The 15,062-nt window shown below is 39.8% G+C and overlaps 1 protein-coding gene across 3 annotated transcripts in view; it reads right to left on the reverse strand.

Annotated features, from left to right (window-relative positions):
• AOAH (acyloxyacyl hydrolase) overlaps positions 1-15,062 on the reverse strand; it is a 117,210-nt gene that overhangs the window by 90,239 nt on the left and 11,909 nt on the right. For all 3 annotated transcript variants that reach the window (XM_032785444.2, XM_032785440.2, XM_032785442.2), the window contains exons 3-5: positions 9,336-9,431; positions 4,825-4,891; positions 2,278-2,377 (exon numbers count right to left, since the gene is read on the reverse strand). In XM_032785444.2, coding sequence (XP_032641335.1) covers positions 2,278-2,377; positions 4,825-4,891; positions 9,336-9,431 — 263 coding nt within the window. The remainder of the gene's footprint in view (positions 1-2,277; positions 2,378-4,824; positions 4,892-9,335; positions 9,432-15,062) is intronic.

Consider the following 15,062-nt stretch of genomic DNA (forward strand, 5'->3'; position numbering starts at 1 on the left):
GTGGGGAGGAAGGAACAGGGGGAAGGGAAAATCTCTTTGTGTCAGAGTGCAGAGCTTACATTTGCAGGGACTCTGACTGAGGGGAAAGACTTGATCTCTGTGTTTGCATTTCAAGGACTTGAAACAGGGTGATCGTCCATGGCCCATCCAGGGAGGGAAAGCCTGGGAGGAAATTAGTTTTTTTATTTTGTTTGTTGTTTTTGTTTTTTTCTTAAGGAGAACTAAGGGGAGGTGGGGTTTATTTCCTTTGTTGTAGATCAGGGCTAACTTGAGTTTGGGTGTCCCACAGGGAAGGTTTTGGGGAGACCAGAGTGCGCCAGACACTGGAATCTGGCTGGTGGCAGTGCTATCAGATCTAAGCTGGTAATTAAGCTTGGAGGTTTCATGCAGGCACCCACATTTTGGACGCTAAGGTTCAGAATTGGGACTTATGCTTATAACAAACCCCTCCCAGATTTCTTAGCCTGACTCTCTGCATAGTAGTGTGAAAATGGTGGAGAGGAATAAATTATTTTAGGTGGAGGGAGTGGCAAAATATAATGTGACCATCTTGGTTTGTGAACATTTTTAGCCTTCCCTGAGGCTGGAACTAACCCAACTGCTTCTGGCTCAGGGGTAGGTACAGTCTTTAGGTACAGCCCTAGGGTACATGGTGCACTAGCCCAGGAAGCACTGTGCTTTCAGAGACACTTCTCAGCTCTCTTTAGGCACAGTTCACTCCTGCTTTCCCCTTGTTCTAGAGAGTAGGTGTTTGCTGCTGTCCTAGGTCCAAGGTAGTCTTGCGCATGCAGAGGTCCGAGGGAAGTTCTTGCTCCTCTTTCCTCCCCTGTACAGGCACACCATCCAGATAAAAATCTAGACCACTACCAGTGCATCAACTATTGCCCCGGCATCTTCTGGAAGGGAACTGCCCTTCTGCCTGCACCATCAATGTTGCTAGGAGCACAAAGAGGATGCACCACATAGTCCCTCCCTACCCACTGCTCCTGGACCACACAAGAAAGAAAGAAGCAGGGTCAAACTGCTGCTGCTGCAGCACTATTACTAACCCTGCAGCTACTGACACCACCATTGCTGCTGTGAGCGCTGGGGAGGGGAAAGCCCAGTGATCCAGGAGATACTGGGGCAGGTGCCAGGGTGGAAGCAATGGTGGATTTATTTGTGGAGAAGAGGATGGGACTGGTGGATTTTTTGGAGGAAGGCAGGAGGAGTATAGGATTGATGCAGTTTGTGGAAAGGTGGAAGGGGTATTTTACCCCAAGAACAAGTTGCCAGTGGAGTCAGAATATTATTGAGGGAACCACTTTGTTAAAGTCTTGGCAGCACAGCACCGGAGCTGAGTGAGGTTTCCATCTCTCCTCTATTGTGCTTACTGTCTCTCACACCACCCAGTAGAATTGCCATTGCTGTAGCTGCTATGTGTTGGTGGTGGGGTGGGGGGAAGTTAGTAAATGTATGCAATGCAGACATGGTATAAAGCAAAATTTATTGTAGAGCTCAGTGGTTGGCAATAATGAAGTCAGAGAAGTGGGAAGTCAGTTATTTTCCCCCTTCTAAACAGCAACAGAATTAAAGCCGGCTTGCTTCTTATGGACTTGATTTAAAGCCCACTGAAGCCAGTAGAAAGGCTGCAATTGACTTCAGTGGGCATTGGATCAGAGACCACGCACAACATTTTACTCAGATTTAGATTTCTGAATCAGTCAAAGATTCTATATTTTTTCAAAAACAGGTGTCTAAATATATGGATTGATTTTCAAATGTGCTGAGCAACCCAATATATCTCACAGATGACAGTGGAACATGGGCATGCTTAGCACCTTTGAAAAATCAAACCATTCCTATTTAGGTGCTTAAATATGCATGTAAGTACCTAACTTTGGGCATCTAAGTTTGAAAGTTTGGGTTTGTGTATGCGTGTATTAGTTTTTTACTTGAAAAACTGGATGTTTACTTATATATAACATGGAACCCAGGAATTTTACTCATTCTAGGGCAAATGCACTCACACACAATGGTGCAGGAGAATTTATCTTGAAGATTCCAACTGTGACAAACGGAGACTGATAACCATATATCTGGTACCACAGACAGCAGGATCACACATAGTACGCATATATCCTTTATTCTACTGAAAGCTTTCTGGAACTGTCCACATTTAAAGTATTTCTGCCTGCAATTCAGCGCATCAAGATTGCAAACTTCTTTCTTTCTATTGTACAATTCAAGTTTAACAGACCTCTACACTGTAATTTCAGAAATCCAAGCATAACTTACCTTTGGAGGAGGGTACAAATGACAAAATGGTCGTCCTTCATTCTGTTTACACAGCTTCATGGAATGGCATACCACATCAGCATTCAATTTATACATTAACCTAAAGGGAAATGGTGCACAACAAAGACATTAAGCTCTCCTGGGTATTAGAAAATATAAACTACTTCAGTGAAAGGGAGAGTATCCAGGATACTAAGACCCTTAACTCATTTTATAATGGTCTTTAAGCTCAGCTCAGTGTAGCTGCCTCAACACAATTATTTTCTGCCATTGCATTTTACATCAAAGATCTACAACCTATCCTTAAAGATGATCCCTCACTCTCACAGATCTTGGGAGACAGACCAGTCCTCGCTTATAGACAGCCTCCCAACCTGAAGCAAATACTCACCAGCAGCCGCACACCATATAACATAAATACTAACCCAGGAACCTATCCTTGCAACAAAGCCCGATGCTAGCTCTGTCCACATATCTATTCAAGTGACACCATCATAGGACCTAATCACATCAGCCACACCATCAGGGGCTCGTTCACCTGCACATCTACCAACGTGATATATGCCATCATGTGCCAGCAATGCCCCTCTGCCATTAACATTGCGGGGGACCAAACCGGACACATCTCTTTGCAGAAGAAAAATGGACACAAATGACATCAGGAATCATAACATTCAAAACTAGTGGGAGAACACTTCAACCTCTCTAACCACTCAGTGACAGACTTGAAGGTGGCAATTTTGCAACAAAAAAACTTCAAAAACAGACTCCAAAGAGAGACTGCTGCACTCGAACTAATATGCAAATTAGACACAATTAACTCAGCCTAAACAGAGACTGGAATGGTTGGTCATTACACTAATTGAATCTTATTTCCCTATGTTAAGTTCTCCTCACACCTTCTATGGGTCATCTTTAATTATCATTTCAAAAGCTTTTTTTCTCCTGCTGACAATAGCTCATCTCAATGATTAGACTCTTCCTGTTGGTATGCATGTATGTATAAATATCTCCTGTCTGTGTGTTCCATTCTATGCATCCGAAGAAGTGAGCTATAGCTCACGAAAGCTCATGCTGAAATAAATTTGTTAGTCTCTAAGGTGCCACAAGTACTCCTGTTCTTTTTGCGGATACAGACTAACACGGCTGCTACTCTGAAACCTGCATTTTACTCAGCATTTAAAACCAGATTCCAGGGTGAAGAAACCCTGAGCTTTACATATTGCCCCATAATCAATTATATTATAACTGTACTCATTTTCAAGCAACCATACATGTGACAAACACTTAGAGGATAAAGTTAATCCAGATGTAATTTGGCTAGCACAAATTTTCAGTCCCTAACTCAACAAAATAACCAGAAATCCTTCAAACCTCTAGTCAGATACAAGTACCAAGATTGTTTCCTTTTGGGACAAACCTCCAGGTTTATAGAGAATTAAATCAAGATGTTTGATTACTGAACTACTTAGCTCTGTAGCATGGTTTCTAGGCTAGATTAAAAACAAAAACCCTAAGGAAGAAGAAAGTAAAGCAAACATTCATTTAATTAATCTGAGAATTTGCAAAGTGGAATAAATGATCTACTTTTATTTTTAAAGGAATTTAAATTAGTTTGTGGGTCTCCCAAGTGCTCAAATCAAGGTCAGGGGCTGGAAGCAAGTATAGGATGACAGTTAGAAAGCCCATTAAGGTAAAAAAAGTTAGGGAACAAGAGATTAAAATATCATGACCCTTATGATAGTATGATCTTCCCCACACACCATTGGTTCAAGAAATTTCTTCCACAGCCAAATGGACTGAATTTCAAAAGGTAACAAAGACAGGTGGACGTGATTTGAGATTTACAAATGTAAAGATCTATAAAAAGGCTTAGTAGTAGCAGCTGGCAATAGCATGTATTAATTCATTCAGGTACAGCTTCATTGGACCGGAGCATAGATGGTCTGGCCTGGTGGGCACAGCCAGGCTGAGGTCTGCTCGCCAGGAACAGCAATTGCCAGGCAGGAGCTGGAGGAAGCACAAGCAGGCAGGTTCCATAAGCAAGAGTCAGGGTCAGAGTCAGACTGGACTAGGAGACAGGAGATCAAGCAAAATCCGGTGTTGCAGCAGGCCAAAGTCTGTGTGGTTGTCCAGACAACTTTCCTGGGGTTAAATAGACTGCTTGGCTAATCAGAGGTTCCTCAGGGTATCGTCACTCTGATTTTTTTGGGTGGCACTTCCGGTGGTGCCTATTCTTCATTGTGCTACCTGGCTGTGCCTCTGCCTGGCCTCCAGGGCTGCTGTGGGACTATCAGCCATCCCAGCCTCTGCAGACCCGATTTTAGTCCCTGGGTCCTTACAACAGCTAACTTCAGTCTATTGCCAAAACTACCTAATCAAGTGTCTCTCTGGAACACCATGTATATAAAAGAGTTATACTCACTCATACTAATGGGACTCGAAGAGTGAACTCCCTGCACTTCACACTGACAATACATCAGTACATTAAAAACCAAAAACAATCCTTCAAAACAAGCAAACTTTAGATGAAAAATTAGTACTTACAGTTTAATTAGTTCTGGTCCATAAAGCTCAGCTACCAAATAACAGATGCCTTGCAAGTTCAGTATTTCTGGAAAACATACATTTTTGAAACAAAGGAACTTAATTAAAGCTAGCTTTACAAACTCATGAAACAAAGCAGGATTTGCTTTATCAAGGTAAATCTCAGGTTATTTTAGAGAAAGGCATATGCTCAGTCAGTGATTTGAGCACATGACTCTGAAGCAGAAAATTCTTCTAACCAAAGCTCTATCTCCTTGTGTGTCAGTAGGTGAGTCATACAGAACTACTGTGAGAATTAATGTTTAAGTGCATTGATGATGAATAGCATAATGTAAGAATTAACATAATATTTATTATAGAGCATTTTCTAAGCAGTTTAAGGATAAAGCACTTGTTATCTTATATTGTAGCTCAAAAAGAAAGCAAAACAGATAAATCAATGTGCAGAAAATGATGTATGAGTTCATATTACTGCTGGAATTACTTAGTGTCTTCAAGTGTTTATGCAGGTAAAAAAACTCATCTTTTCAGTATAGAAATAATTTTACAATGAATAACAGAAGGAGTAATTATACTTTGGCAAATAGCTATCGTGTTCCTTTTTCCTTTCATCTTTTACATTACTATGGCCTTTCTAAATACTGATTAAAACCTCATTCTTTTAAGTTGAATGAATAAGGATACGCACTGAAATACAGTTTATAAAAAACACTTTAGCAACATATTTATTGAAAAAGACAAGTGTTGCACTATCTTATTAGCCTTGAGGGAAAAACGGTGCACTGCTGTGACAGAAACCTGAGTTTGAATCCAGTTACAATCTAATACTAGGGTCTGATCATGTAGTTCTGTGGAGGAATGGGAGTATTTCTTGCATATAATTGGACTCAGGCCTGATTCAGCAAAGCACCTGAACATATTGTTAAATGCGTCTCTGTTCAGTACAGCACTTAAACATGTGCATAACTTTAACCACATGCTTAAGAGCTGAACAGGAGATGTACTACTCAATTGGGGCTGTTATGCCAACCAGTCTCCTGTATCTTGTAATCAACAACTGGATATCAGTTTTTGCTTATTAATAAGCAGTGAAGCATGACTCATAGCCAGACATTAAATTAAGGTGCATTTACACAGGTATCTATATGGTAAACGTGGCAAAATACAGAAGCAAGAATAAAGCCCACAACTCCTAGAACTCCAGAAAGTAGCTATGTCCAAGTCTCCAGTCACCGCCCCCTTAAACACTGTTCCCCAAACGCCTATGTATCTCTCTCCTGTCCATCTTAATGTGTCCAAATAAATACTTAGGATCCACCAATCAAAGTAACTATCCTTCCTCACCCAATCAGATGAATCAGAACCAACATCCAGCTGGAGTAGTCTATTCTGAGGTTCTTCCCCAGAGAAAAAGTATTTCCTTCCAAAACACTGCTAGGTTTTAAGACAGCAGGAGATCTGACTCTCCTCTGACTCCCACCAGAGTAAATCAGGAATAATTCCATTGATGTGAACGGAGTGACACCAGTGTAAAACCTGCATAAGTGAAGGCAGAACCAGGCCCCAAAGGTTTAACAGTGTAGCTGTGAGTGCAAAAATTAAATACCCAACTATCTCTTCATGATAAGGTGTTGCTGATAGCTGCAGGAGCTACTGTAGCTTAAATACTTTATTTCAATCAAGTTATTAGCCTCATTTATTTGCCTCCTTTGCCACATAATTTCTTTTGATTGGATTTTTATAATCAGTCCACTGGTTTAAAATGGGTCTGCTGACCAGAATTAGATTTTGCTATTACCCTCCTGAAATGGCACATGCAGTGGATGGCAACAGTCCTGTGTCTGCTCTTATCACTGATTAAAATACCCTTGGTAAAACTAGCCACCAAGCCAGCTGGCTCTTTGAAGTGTCCTGTAAGAGAAAACAGTTGGCTTCCCCAACATCTCCCATGCTGGACAAAAGCTGACAGCATCCTCTAATGTTTCCCATTGCAGAGACAAGCCAGCAGGTTTGTACAATGTCTCTTGCCCAAGAAGAGATAACTGGTTGGCTCAACCTCGCTAGCAGCTAGGAGGAGGGGCTGGTTTGGCATGCCATCAACTCTAAAAAGTAGACATTGGGGAGATGGCTATCTAGAGCCATTTCTACGCATAAAATTCCTTCTGAGCGTAAGAATCTCAGCATATAAATATCCAATGGCATAACAAAATTAATGTCTGGCTCCAGGGAGAATAGCAATAACATAAAACTGCCCTAGGGTAAATATAGTCTTCTTGGATTGTACGTATTACATTCAGCATTTGGCTTCAGGCAATATACCACAACCTCTGACCAATATTTTATATTTATGTCCTCAGAGTCAGTCGGTATTTGTACTTACACACCTCTCCTGCTGTGCTGTATGCACACAGATGCAAAGAGAAGAATACACATCAGTCTTTTTTATCGAAACAAGCCTTGCTAGGGGAAAGAGGTTCAAGTAAAAAATGTGTATTTTAAGGGAGTGAAGAATATTGACCTTAAAGGAAGTTAGATTAGGCCAACAGAAACCACAAGCTCCCTTTAGTTCCTCTAAAAACCTAATTGTTGTACATTAGTTTTGTTTTTGTTATTCACATGAGGCTCTTCAGGCATATATATATATAATAATAGAATTGCTCCTTCAGCTTAAATGGTACCTTTTTCCTCAACAGCTCTGCTCCCTGTGTGCATTCAAAAAAATATCTATTGACCTGAGTGATAAAAGTAAGTTGTTACTACTTTTTATTCTCGTTAGCTCTGCAGAGCCTATACATCCAGAAGAGTGAGGGCTGGATTGCATTCTGGCTCATGCATCATCCACAGAATTGTTAACTAATTTCTAGTCCCGGTCAAACTTTTCCCTCAAGGAATAGCAATAGCTTTCATGTGTCTAACTGAAGATAATGAGTTTGCACAGCTGTAACTTGAAGGGATGAGGAGGTTATATACATACAGAGGAGGGCAGAATTTTGCCTGTAGAATTTTTTACACTTGCAGTGATGTATAAACGAGAAAGAATGCAACTTGACCTTCAGAGTGGAGGGCAGGTTCACAGGTCTGGCAGTTAAAAATAAATTTTATCACTTGTACACTGAACAAATCTGAAATAGATTCACCATGTGAAAATAAACACAGAACCATAGTGTGTCATCTTTACAGAGCCTTTTTGGTTTTGTTTTTTTTTTAGAAGAAAACCCTACTTTAACAGCAGTATTAGGGTTTATAATTAAAGCTCTACCGTTATCTGCCAGTGATGTCAAAAATGAAAATATGTCTCATGGAACAGGAACTGACTGACCATCATTTGACTCAGTGAATGACCTCTTGCAAACCCTTCTCCACACCTTAGAAAGGATAGAATTATTATTCTACATGCATCTTCCATGACACTAGGGACTAAAGAGCAAGACATTAGTTTTTCAGAGATGGAATTACTAAAATACGGTATAAAAAATTCTTTAATGAAAAATCCTAAACTGTCTTTTTAAATTAATGAAGTTAGAGACAGCATCAACTTTAGATTCATCGGTTCCAAGGCCAGAGGGGACCATTGTGATCCTCTGATCTGCCCTTCGGTACAGATCTTTTAGAAAAACATTCAATCTTGATTTAACAATTGTCAGTGATGGAGACTCTGTCATGACCCTTGAGGGGTAGCTCTCCGGTCTGCCTTTTGTGAACAGCATCTCTTCCCCTTCTCCCCTCAGCAGCACAGCACCTGCCTGATCTCATTCAGGCCTTGGCTGCCAATGCGAGGCAGCAGATTTGCAGGGCTAGATATGCCATCAGCATGCTGCGGATTGTGTTACTGTTGCACCAATGCAGCCCCTGGGTTATGTTTTGTATGGGGGAGTGAGGTACTGTTCCCTATGAGCACCATGGGATACATCTAGTCAATTTTAAAAAGTTACTTTAAAGTAATTGAATGTCTTACACCTGCCCTTCAGTCCCTCTGCCAGATTTTGTGACTTTACAACAACAGTTTCTTATTTCTGAAAATGTTTTCATCTTCCCAGTTGCTATGTAAAGACTTGCACAAATATAAGGGAAACTGACTGAATATACAGTGAAACTGACTATTCTTTAAGTGCTGACAAATCTACAAAATAAACAAACTGGGGGTATTATATGCAAGTATCTTTGGGGTGAAATTCTGGCTCCACTGAAGTCAGTAGGAGTTGTCACTGACTTTAATGAGCCACAATTTCACCCTTGTTATCTTTCACATACACTATTCATAGATGTTGTAACAGTAGTGAGTAAAAAGCAACAAGGTGTCCTGTGGCACCTTATAGACTAACCAATGTATTGGAGCATAAGCTTTTTGTGGGTGAATATTCACTTCCTCAGACGCATGTCCAGACTAACATGGCTACCCCTCTGATACTTGATGCCAGTAGTGGGTAAAACATTTTCAGATTCAAGTGAATTTTTAATTAACAGTGAAATACAGTGGTACCAGCATAACATATGGTGTATTTGATATTTACCAGGTAGATAGTTGCAGAGTCTCTCTATTGCTTCTTTTGCTGTACAGTTGTGAAACATTGCAAGCTGTTCAATTACTGATACCACAAGCACACATCCTGCAAACAAGCAAAACAAAGAGATCACTATCTCATACATATGACAAGATTAAATAGAGTGTCTATATAGCCAAGTGGACATGAACCTTTAGGTGTATTGTTTTTTGAGATGTTCCATGGCTGATAATATTTCTGAAAAAAAACAGCCCACTATATTTCTAACTTTTATTAAAACAGTGCTACTTATCAAGCCAGAGGTTGGATGCAATTGGTAGATGAATGCACAAAACAACCTGAATTTTATATAGCCATATTTAGATCTGGTCAAGACTCTCATCAAATCTGACATTTCAAAATTTGTTTTAATTCTGAATCAGAAGAAAACCATACATTTCCTGGAACAAAAACTTTTTGAAAACAAAATTCAGTCTAATAAAATCAAGATGTTTTGTTCCAAACTTTGATTTTTGTATGTTATATCATAACAGCATATAAAATAAATTTATAAAAAAACATGATGAAATAAAATATTAAAATGTTTCATTCTGATAATGTAGAAATGCTTTTTTATTAAAAAAATGTGAATTAAATTTTGTCAAAATCTACATGTTCCAGCAGAAAGTTAAGATTTCTACAAAATGGTATTTTCCAATAGAAAAATATTTTGTTAGAAATTTGTAACTAGCTGTAACCACACTCGTGAGAAACACCGTACAAACAAACAATTTTCTAGGTTTGATTCTTGTCCCTAGTGTGAACCCACCTGCACCTAAGAAACAAACTGAGGAAGGAAAAAAAATATTCTAGAAATCCAACACTACTCCAACAGACAGTATTATAATCAGCATCTTGGCACTCTGCACATAGCTGGCAATCACATGCCCATGGTTGATTCACAGTCACGTAACTGTTACATCTTCACAGCATGCACCTGGACAGAAACAGGCAAAAACTGAAGGACAAAAAACTCCTGCATGACTGTAGATTAGAAATCACCAACCGCAAATATAACACATCAAACAAAACACTCCAGTGACAACATGGCATAGTCCTGCACAGGATCTCCATGGGAGTCATTGGAGGTTCTACACACAAAGGACTTGCAAGAGAAGGCCCCAAGACAGCAAAATAAACATTTGCTAAGGCCGAAATATTTCCTAAATTCACCATGCTCCCTTTATGTGGTTATACATGGGTCATTTTCTGAGCTCTGGTAAGCACAGGGACTGCTCATTGCTGCTCCAGCCCTGAGCAAGTGGGAACACAGCCTTGCCTCCACTGAACCAGACAGCAGAGCAAGGCTGGTGCACCAGGGGAAATGGCAGAGAATGAGGGAAGAGGTTCTGTTTAATCCTAACAGAGCACAGTTCATTCTCCTTGTGTGCAAGGGGCAGCACTGTACATTGGCCAAACCGGACAGTCTCTATGCAAAAGAATAAACGGACACTAATCTGACATAAGGAATCATAACATTCAAAAACCAGTAGGAGAACACTTCAACCTCTCTGGCCATTCAGTAACAGACCTCAAGGTGTCAATTTTGCAACAGAAAGACTTCAAAAACAGACTCCAACGAGAAACTGCTGAGCTTGAATTGATTTGCAAATTAGATACCCATAACTCTGGCTTGAATAGAAACTGGGAATGGCTGAGTCATTACACTACTTGAATCTATTTCCTTATGATAACTATCCTTACACCTCTTGTCAACTGTCTGTAATTGACCATCTTGATTATCACTACAAAAGTTTTTTTCCTGCTGATAACAGATCATCTTAATTAATTAGCCTCTTAGAGCTGGTATGGCATCTTCTCTGTATGTATATGTATATACTCTTCTTACATGTTCCATTCTATGCATCCAATGAAGCAGGCTGTAGCCCACGAAAGTATATGCTCAAATAAATTTTTTAGTCTCTAAGGTGCCACAAGTACTCCTGCTCTTTTTAAGATCTATTTGTTTCCAGCAGCCCAAATAAGGAATTCCCTTTGTATTCAATACAGCTGAGGCCTGTCTCTTTTCTCCCACCAGGGACTACTGAGAAGATTCTGATCTCAGGTTTTGGTTTGACACAAAATAGAGATGCAAAATTAAAATACTGATACAGATCCAAGCTTTCCCAAAGCTCAGAGATATTAACATTCAGGGTTTTGGTCAGACCTATATCTAGTAAGGGGCAGTTAAATTCTCTATTGATGACCCTGCCACAATGTGCTAATAAACCAAACAAGGTGTTATTTTCCCATATAAGGCTGCGATATTCTTCACGGACCTGGTTATGAGTTGGAAAGTGGTGGAGAAAATATACCACCATTGGAAATTATTAGGCCCAATCTCTTTATTGAGAGTTTTTATTACAAGATAATATAATTCTATACAGAGAAAAGCAAATCTTATATTTTATAGGAAGTAATTCAAGGACACAAATGGGAATAGCAGGCAGCTCATCATCTCATGGTAGACATAAAAAAACCCTGCTTCACTATACTTAACCTCATTAAACAAAACCCTCAACAGGACTCCTTAAGAGATGTAATTTAGAAGGCATGCTAATTATTAGAATGGATACTTACATAAAACAGAGAATAAATTGGAAGACACACCAAGGAAGAAAGACAGCAGCACATTTCAAGGAACTAGCACTTAACCAAAAAAATAAATTCATAATGAAGAAAATATCCCAAGTAATAAAGACCTTAGCAACAAAATCAGAGACCCAACATCAATGTCCAGAGCAGACATACAGTACATCCCTATACCAACCATGGAAACCCTGCTAGGAACATATCCAGGAGGGACTTGTATTCTGTAAACCTAGGGCCCCCACCACTGTAATGTCTGAGCACTTTACAAATATTAGCAAATTTACCTTCCCACCCCTTATTACTGCCTCTATTCTACAGAGATTAAATGACTTGTTCAAGCTTACATAGGAAATACGTGCCAATGCTAAGACGTAAACTTGTCTCTTGAGTACCAGTCCAGTGCTTTAACCACAAGACTACCCTTCCTTTCACAACCCTTGGTCTAAATAGTTTACAGTCTTGAAGACAGGAGTAAAAACATGAGATGCACTAGCCAAATGAGAGGCAGGAGTTGGCTTTGACATTTCTAAATAGTAGTAGTTATTATTTTTCATTTTTGTTGTGTGTGGGCCTCACTGAAGAAGTGACTCTTCAGGGAAGATCTGAATGAAGATGGGACACTGGCTGGGAGAAATGGGTTCGGAACGTTATGCATTGCATTCATGGCAGCCTGGAAAAAGTGCAAAGATGGGAGCAGGAGAAGAAAACTCTAGGGGCATCAAGGTCAACACTGTTGGCAGAGCAAAAGGCACAAGGGGAGAATGTGAGAGGAGACAAGAGCCGAATGTAGGCTCAGGTAGAACTGAGCACAGCCTGGAAACCAGGGCAAAATGTTCAAATTGATGCCCTGGCAAGGAGAACCTGATGGAGTGGTTCAAACAAGGGAGTCAGAGGATCTATCGGCAAATTCCAAGCATGGTCACATTCACAGAGAAAAGACATGTTCTCCCCCCCCACCAATAATGTAAGTCAAATTTACAGAGATTTTCATTTAGATTTTGAACATCTACTTCCTCAGGCTGAGCAACCTGTCACCTTGAGCAGCTGAAGGTGATAGAGACTGCAGGGCAGAAAAATAATGTCCCATTTGTCATTGTTATATAACATGTTATATATACAACATTTTCACTGCTGTTTCACCACCTAAGCCCCTGAGAGCATTCCCTCTGCATCTCCTGTTCATGATGTATTGATCCATTTCTCAGTTAACAAAGCAATAAAGCGCACATCTGCTTTTCTTTCAAAGCCCTGTACTGTAGCCATTTATAGCGGGGATGAAGATTCTGCCATAGCCATGGTTACGATCCTGTCAGTCCCTGTGGAATTCTTCTTTCTACCTCAAGCATCTTCTTGCACTCTATCAGGCAGGAAGGAACTATGTGCTGTTGTGGTTAGGGATCCATATAGCTGCCATTTAATGTAACCTGTCAGAGTGATACCATACTCCCATTGATGATGTGATTATATGCTGTAATCATAGCATGTTTGCAGGCAAGCAGAAAGGGGAGGATGTACATCCTCTGTCATGTCACTTCTTTTCTGGTCTTCATAGTTGTATTATAGTATCCAAAAACTGAACTAAGTATCATATTCACTTCATATTTCAGCTGCAGCAGCATGTCAATAAGATGGATGCCAGAATGTTAATTACACTGTTAGATGGATGCATGTTCAGATTGCATTCCTATGTATTACAGACAGATTTTATTTCAGTGTAAAACTAAGACTGATAAAAAACAAATCAACATAACAATTCATCCTTTCCTTCCCAATGCCCTAGAAGAGAATGACACATGGTAAAGTTATAAATATTCCCCAAATTGGATTTTTGGGAAGTTTAGGCTGGAATTCTCTCTTTAAATTATAAGATATTCAAGCCAAGGACTGTGCCATAGTGCACACTGATTATATCATAATCATACACCATTTATACGATCAATTTTTCTCCAGGCATATACTAACATCATCAGCAGAGTATCAGAGGGGTAGCTGTGTTAGTCTGGATCTGTAAAAGTAGCAAAGAATCCTGTGGCACCTTATAGACTAACAGATGTTTTGGAGCATGAGCTTTCATGGGTGAATACCCACTTCGTCGGATGCATGTAGTGGAAATTTCCAGGGGCAGGTATATATGCAAAATCTCGTTATCTCTAGCTTGCTTCTTGCTTGCATATATATACCTGCCCCTGATCAAGGGAGGATGAGGCCCTGTTTAGGCAGGTTGGTTTTCACACCTCAAACTGCTAGAACAGGGCCTCATCTCCCTCCCTGATTGAACTAACCTCGTTATCTCTAGCTTGCTTCTTGCTTGCATATATATACCTGCCCCTGGAAATTTCCACTACATGCATCCGACGAAGTGGGTATTAACCCATGAAAGCTCATGCTCCAAAAGATCTGGGTTAGTCTATAAGGTGCCACAGGATTCTTTGCTGCTTCAACATCAGCAGAGTTCACTTTTGCTACAGTCTTTTTTTTTTTTTAAAAAAAAACCTCCACAGTAAGCAGACAAATCATCAGCTCCTCACACAGAAATATTAGCAAATCTTCATAAGACTTTTATGGTCTGTACTCTGTTGGCTAAAAATGGAAAATCACTAGGTAGATAAAAAGGAAATGAGGGGAGAAAAAAAGAAAAGTCAACTGCCTTTGAAGACCTGGTGAAATCTTACCGCTTTAATCACTTCTGTTGATGTCAGAGAATATTTTCAGAGAGTATATAAGCTTTTTAATACTGTGGGCTCAGCGGAAAAGCAAGTTACCCAGTTTCAGATCTAGAAATATCCATTTATAGCTTTTTTTAACTCAGCGAACTGATATTAGATTTATTTTTCATATTGTGTGAGGCGCATCTGAAGCAAGTTAAATTGGTTCCTCAATTGAAGTTGAAAACTTGCATTTATTTTGTAGTGTGTGGGATTTTCTTTATAAACAAGATTCGAGAAATTGACTGTTCTATGGTACTTGATAATAGGTTTCAATGCCTTGACAGGTTGAAGAATGTTTTCTCTAGGAGAAATGCATTGGTATTATAATGCCTACTAGCCATTAGAAACTAGACTCTGGTATTAATAAAATACCTGTCTCTTTTGGAGATAGTTTGTC

The sequence above is a fragment of the Chelonoidis abingdonii genome, chromosome 2, assembly GCF_003597395.2.
Source record: "Chelonoidis abingdonii isolate Lonesome George chromosome 2, CheloAbing_2.0, whole genome shotgun sequence".
Classification (NCBI taxonomy): Eukaryota; Metazoa; Chordata; order Testudines; family Testudinidae; genus Chelonoidis; species Chelonoidis abingdonii.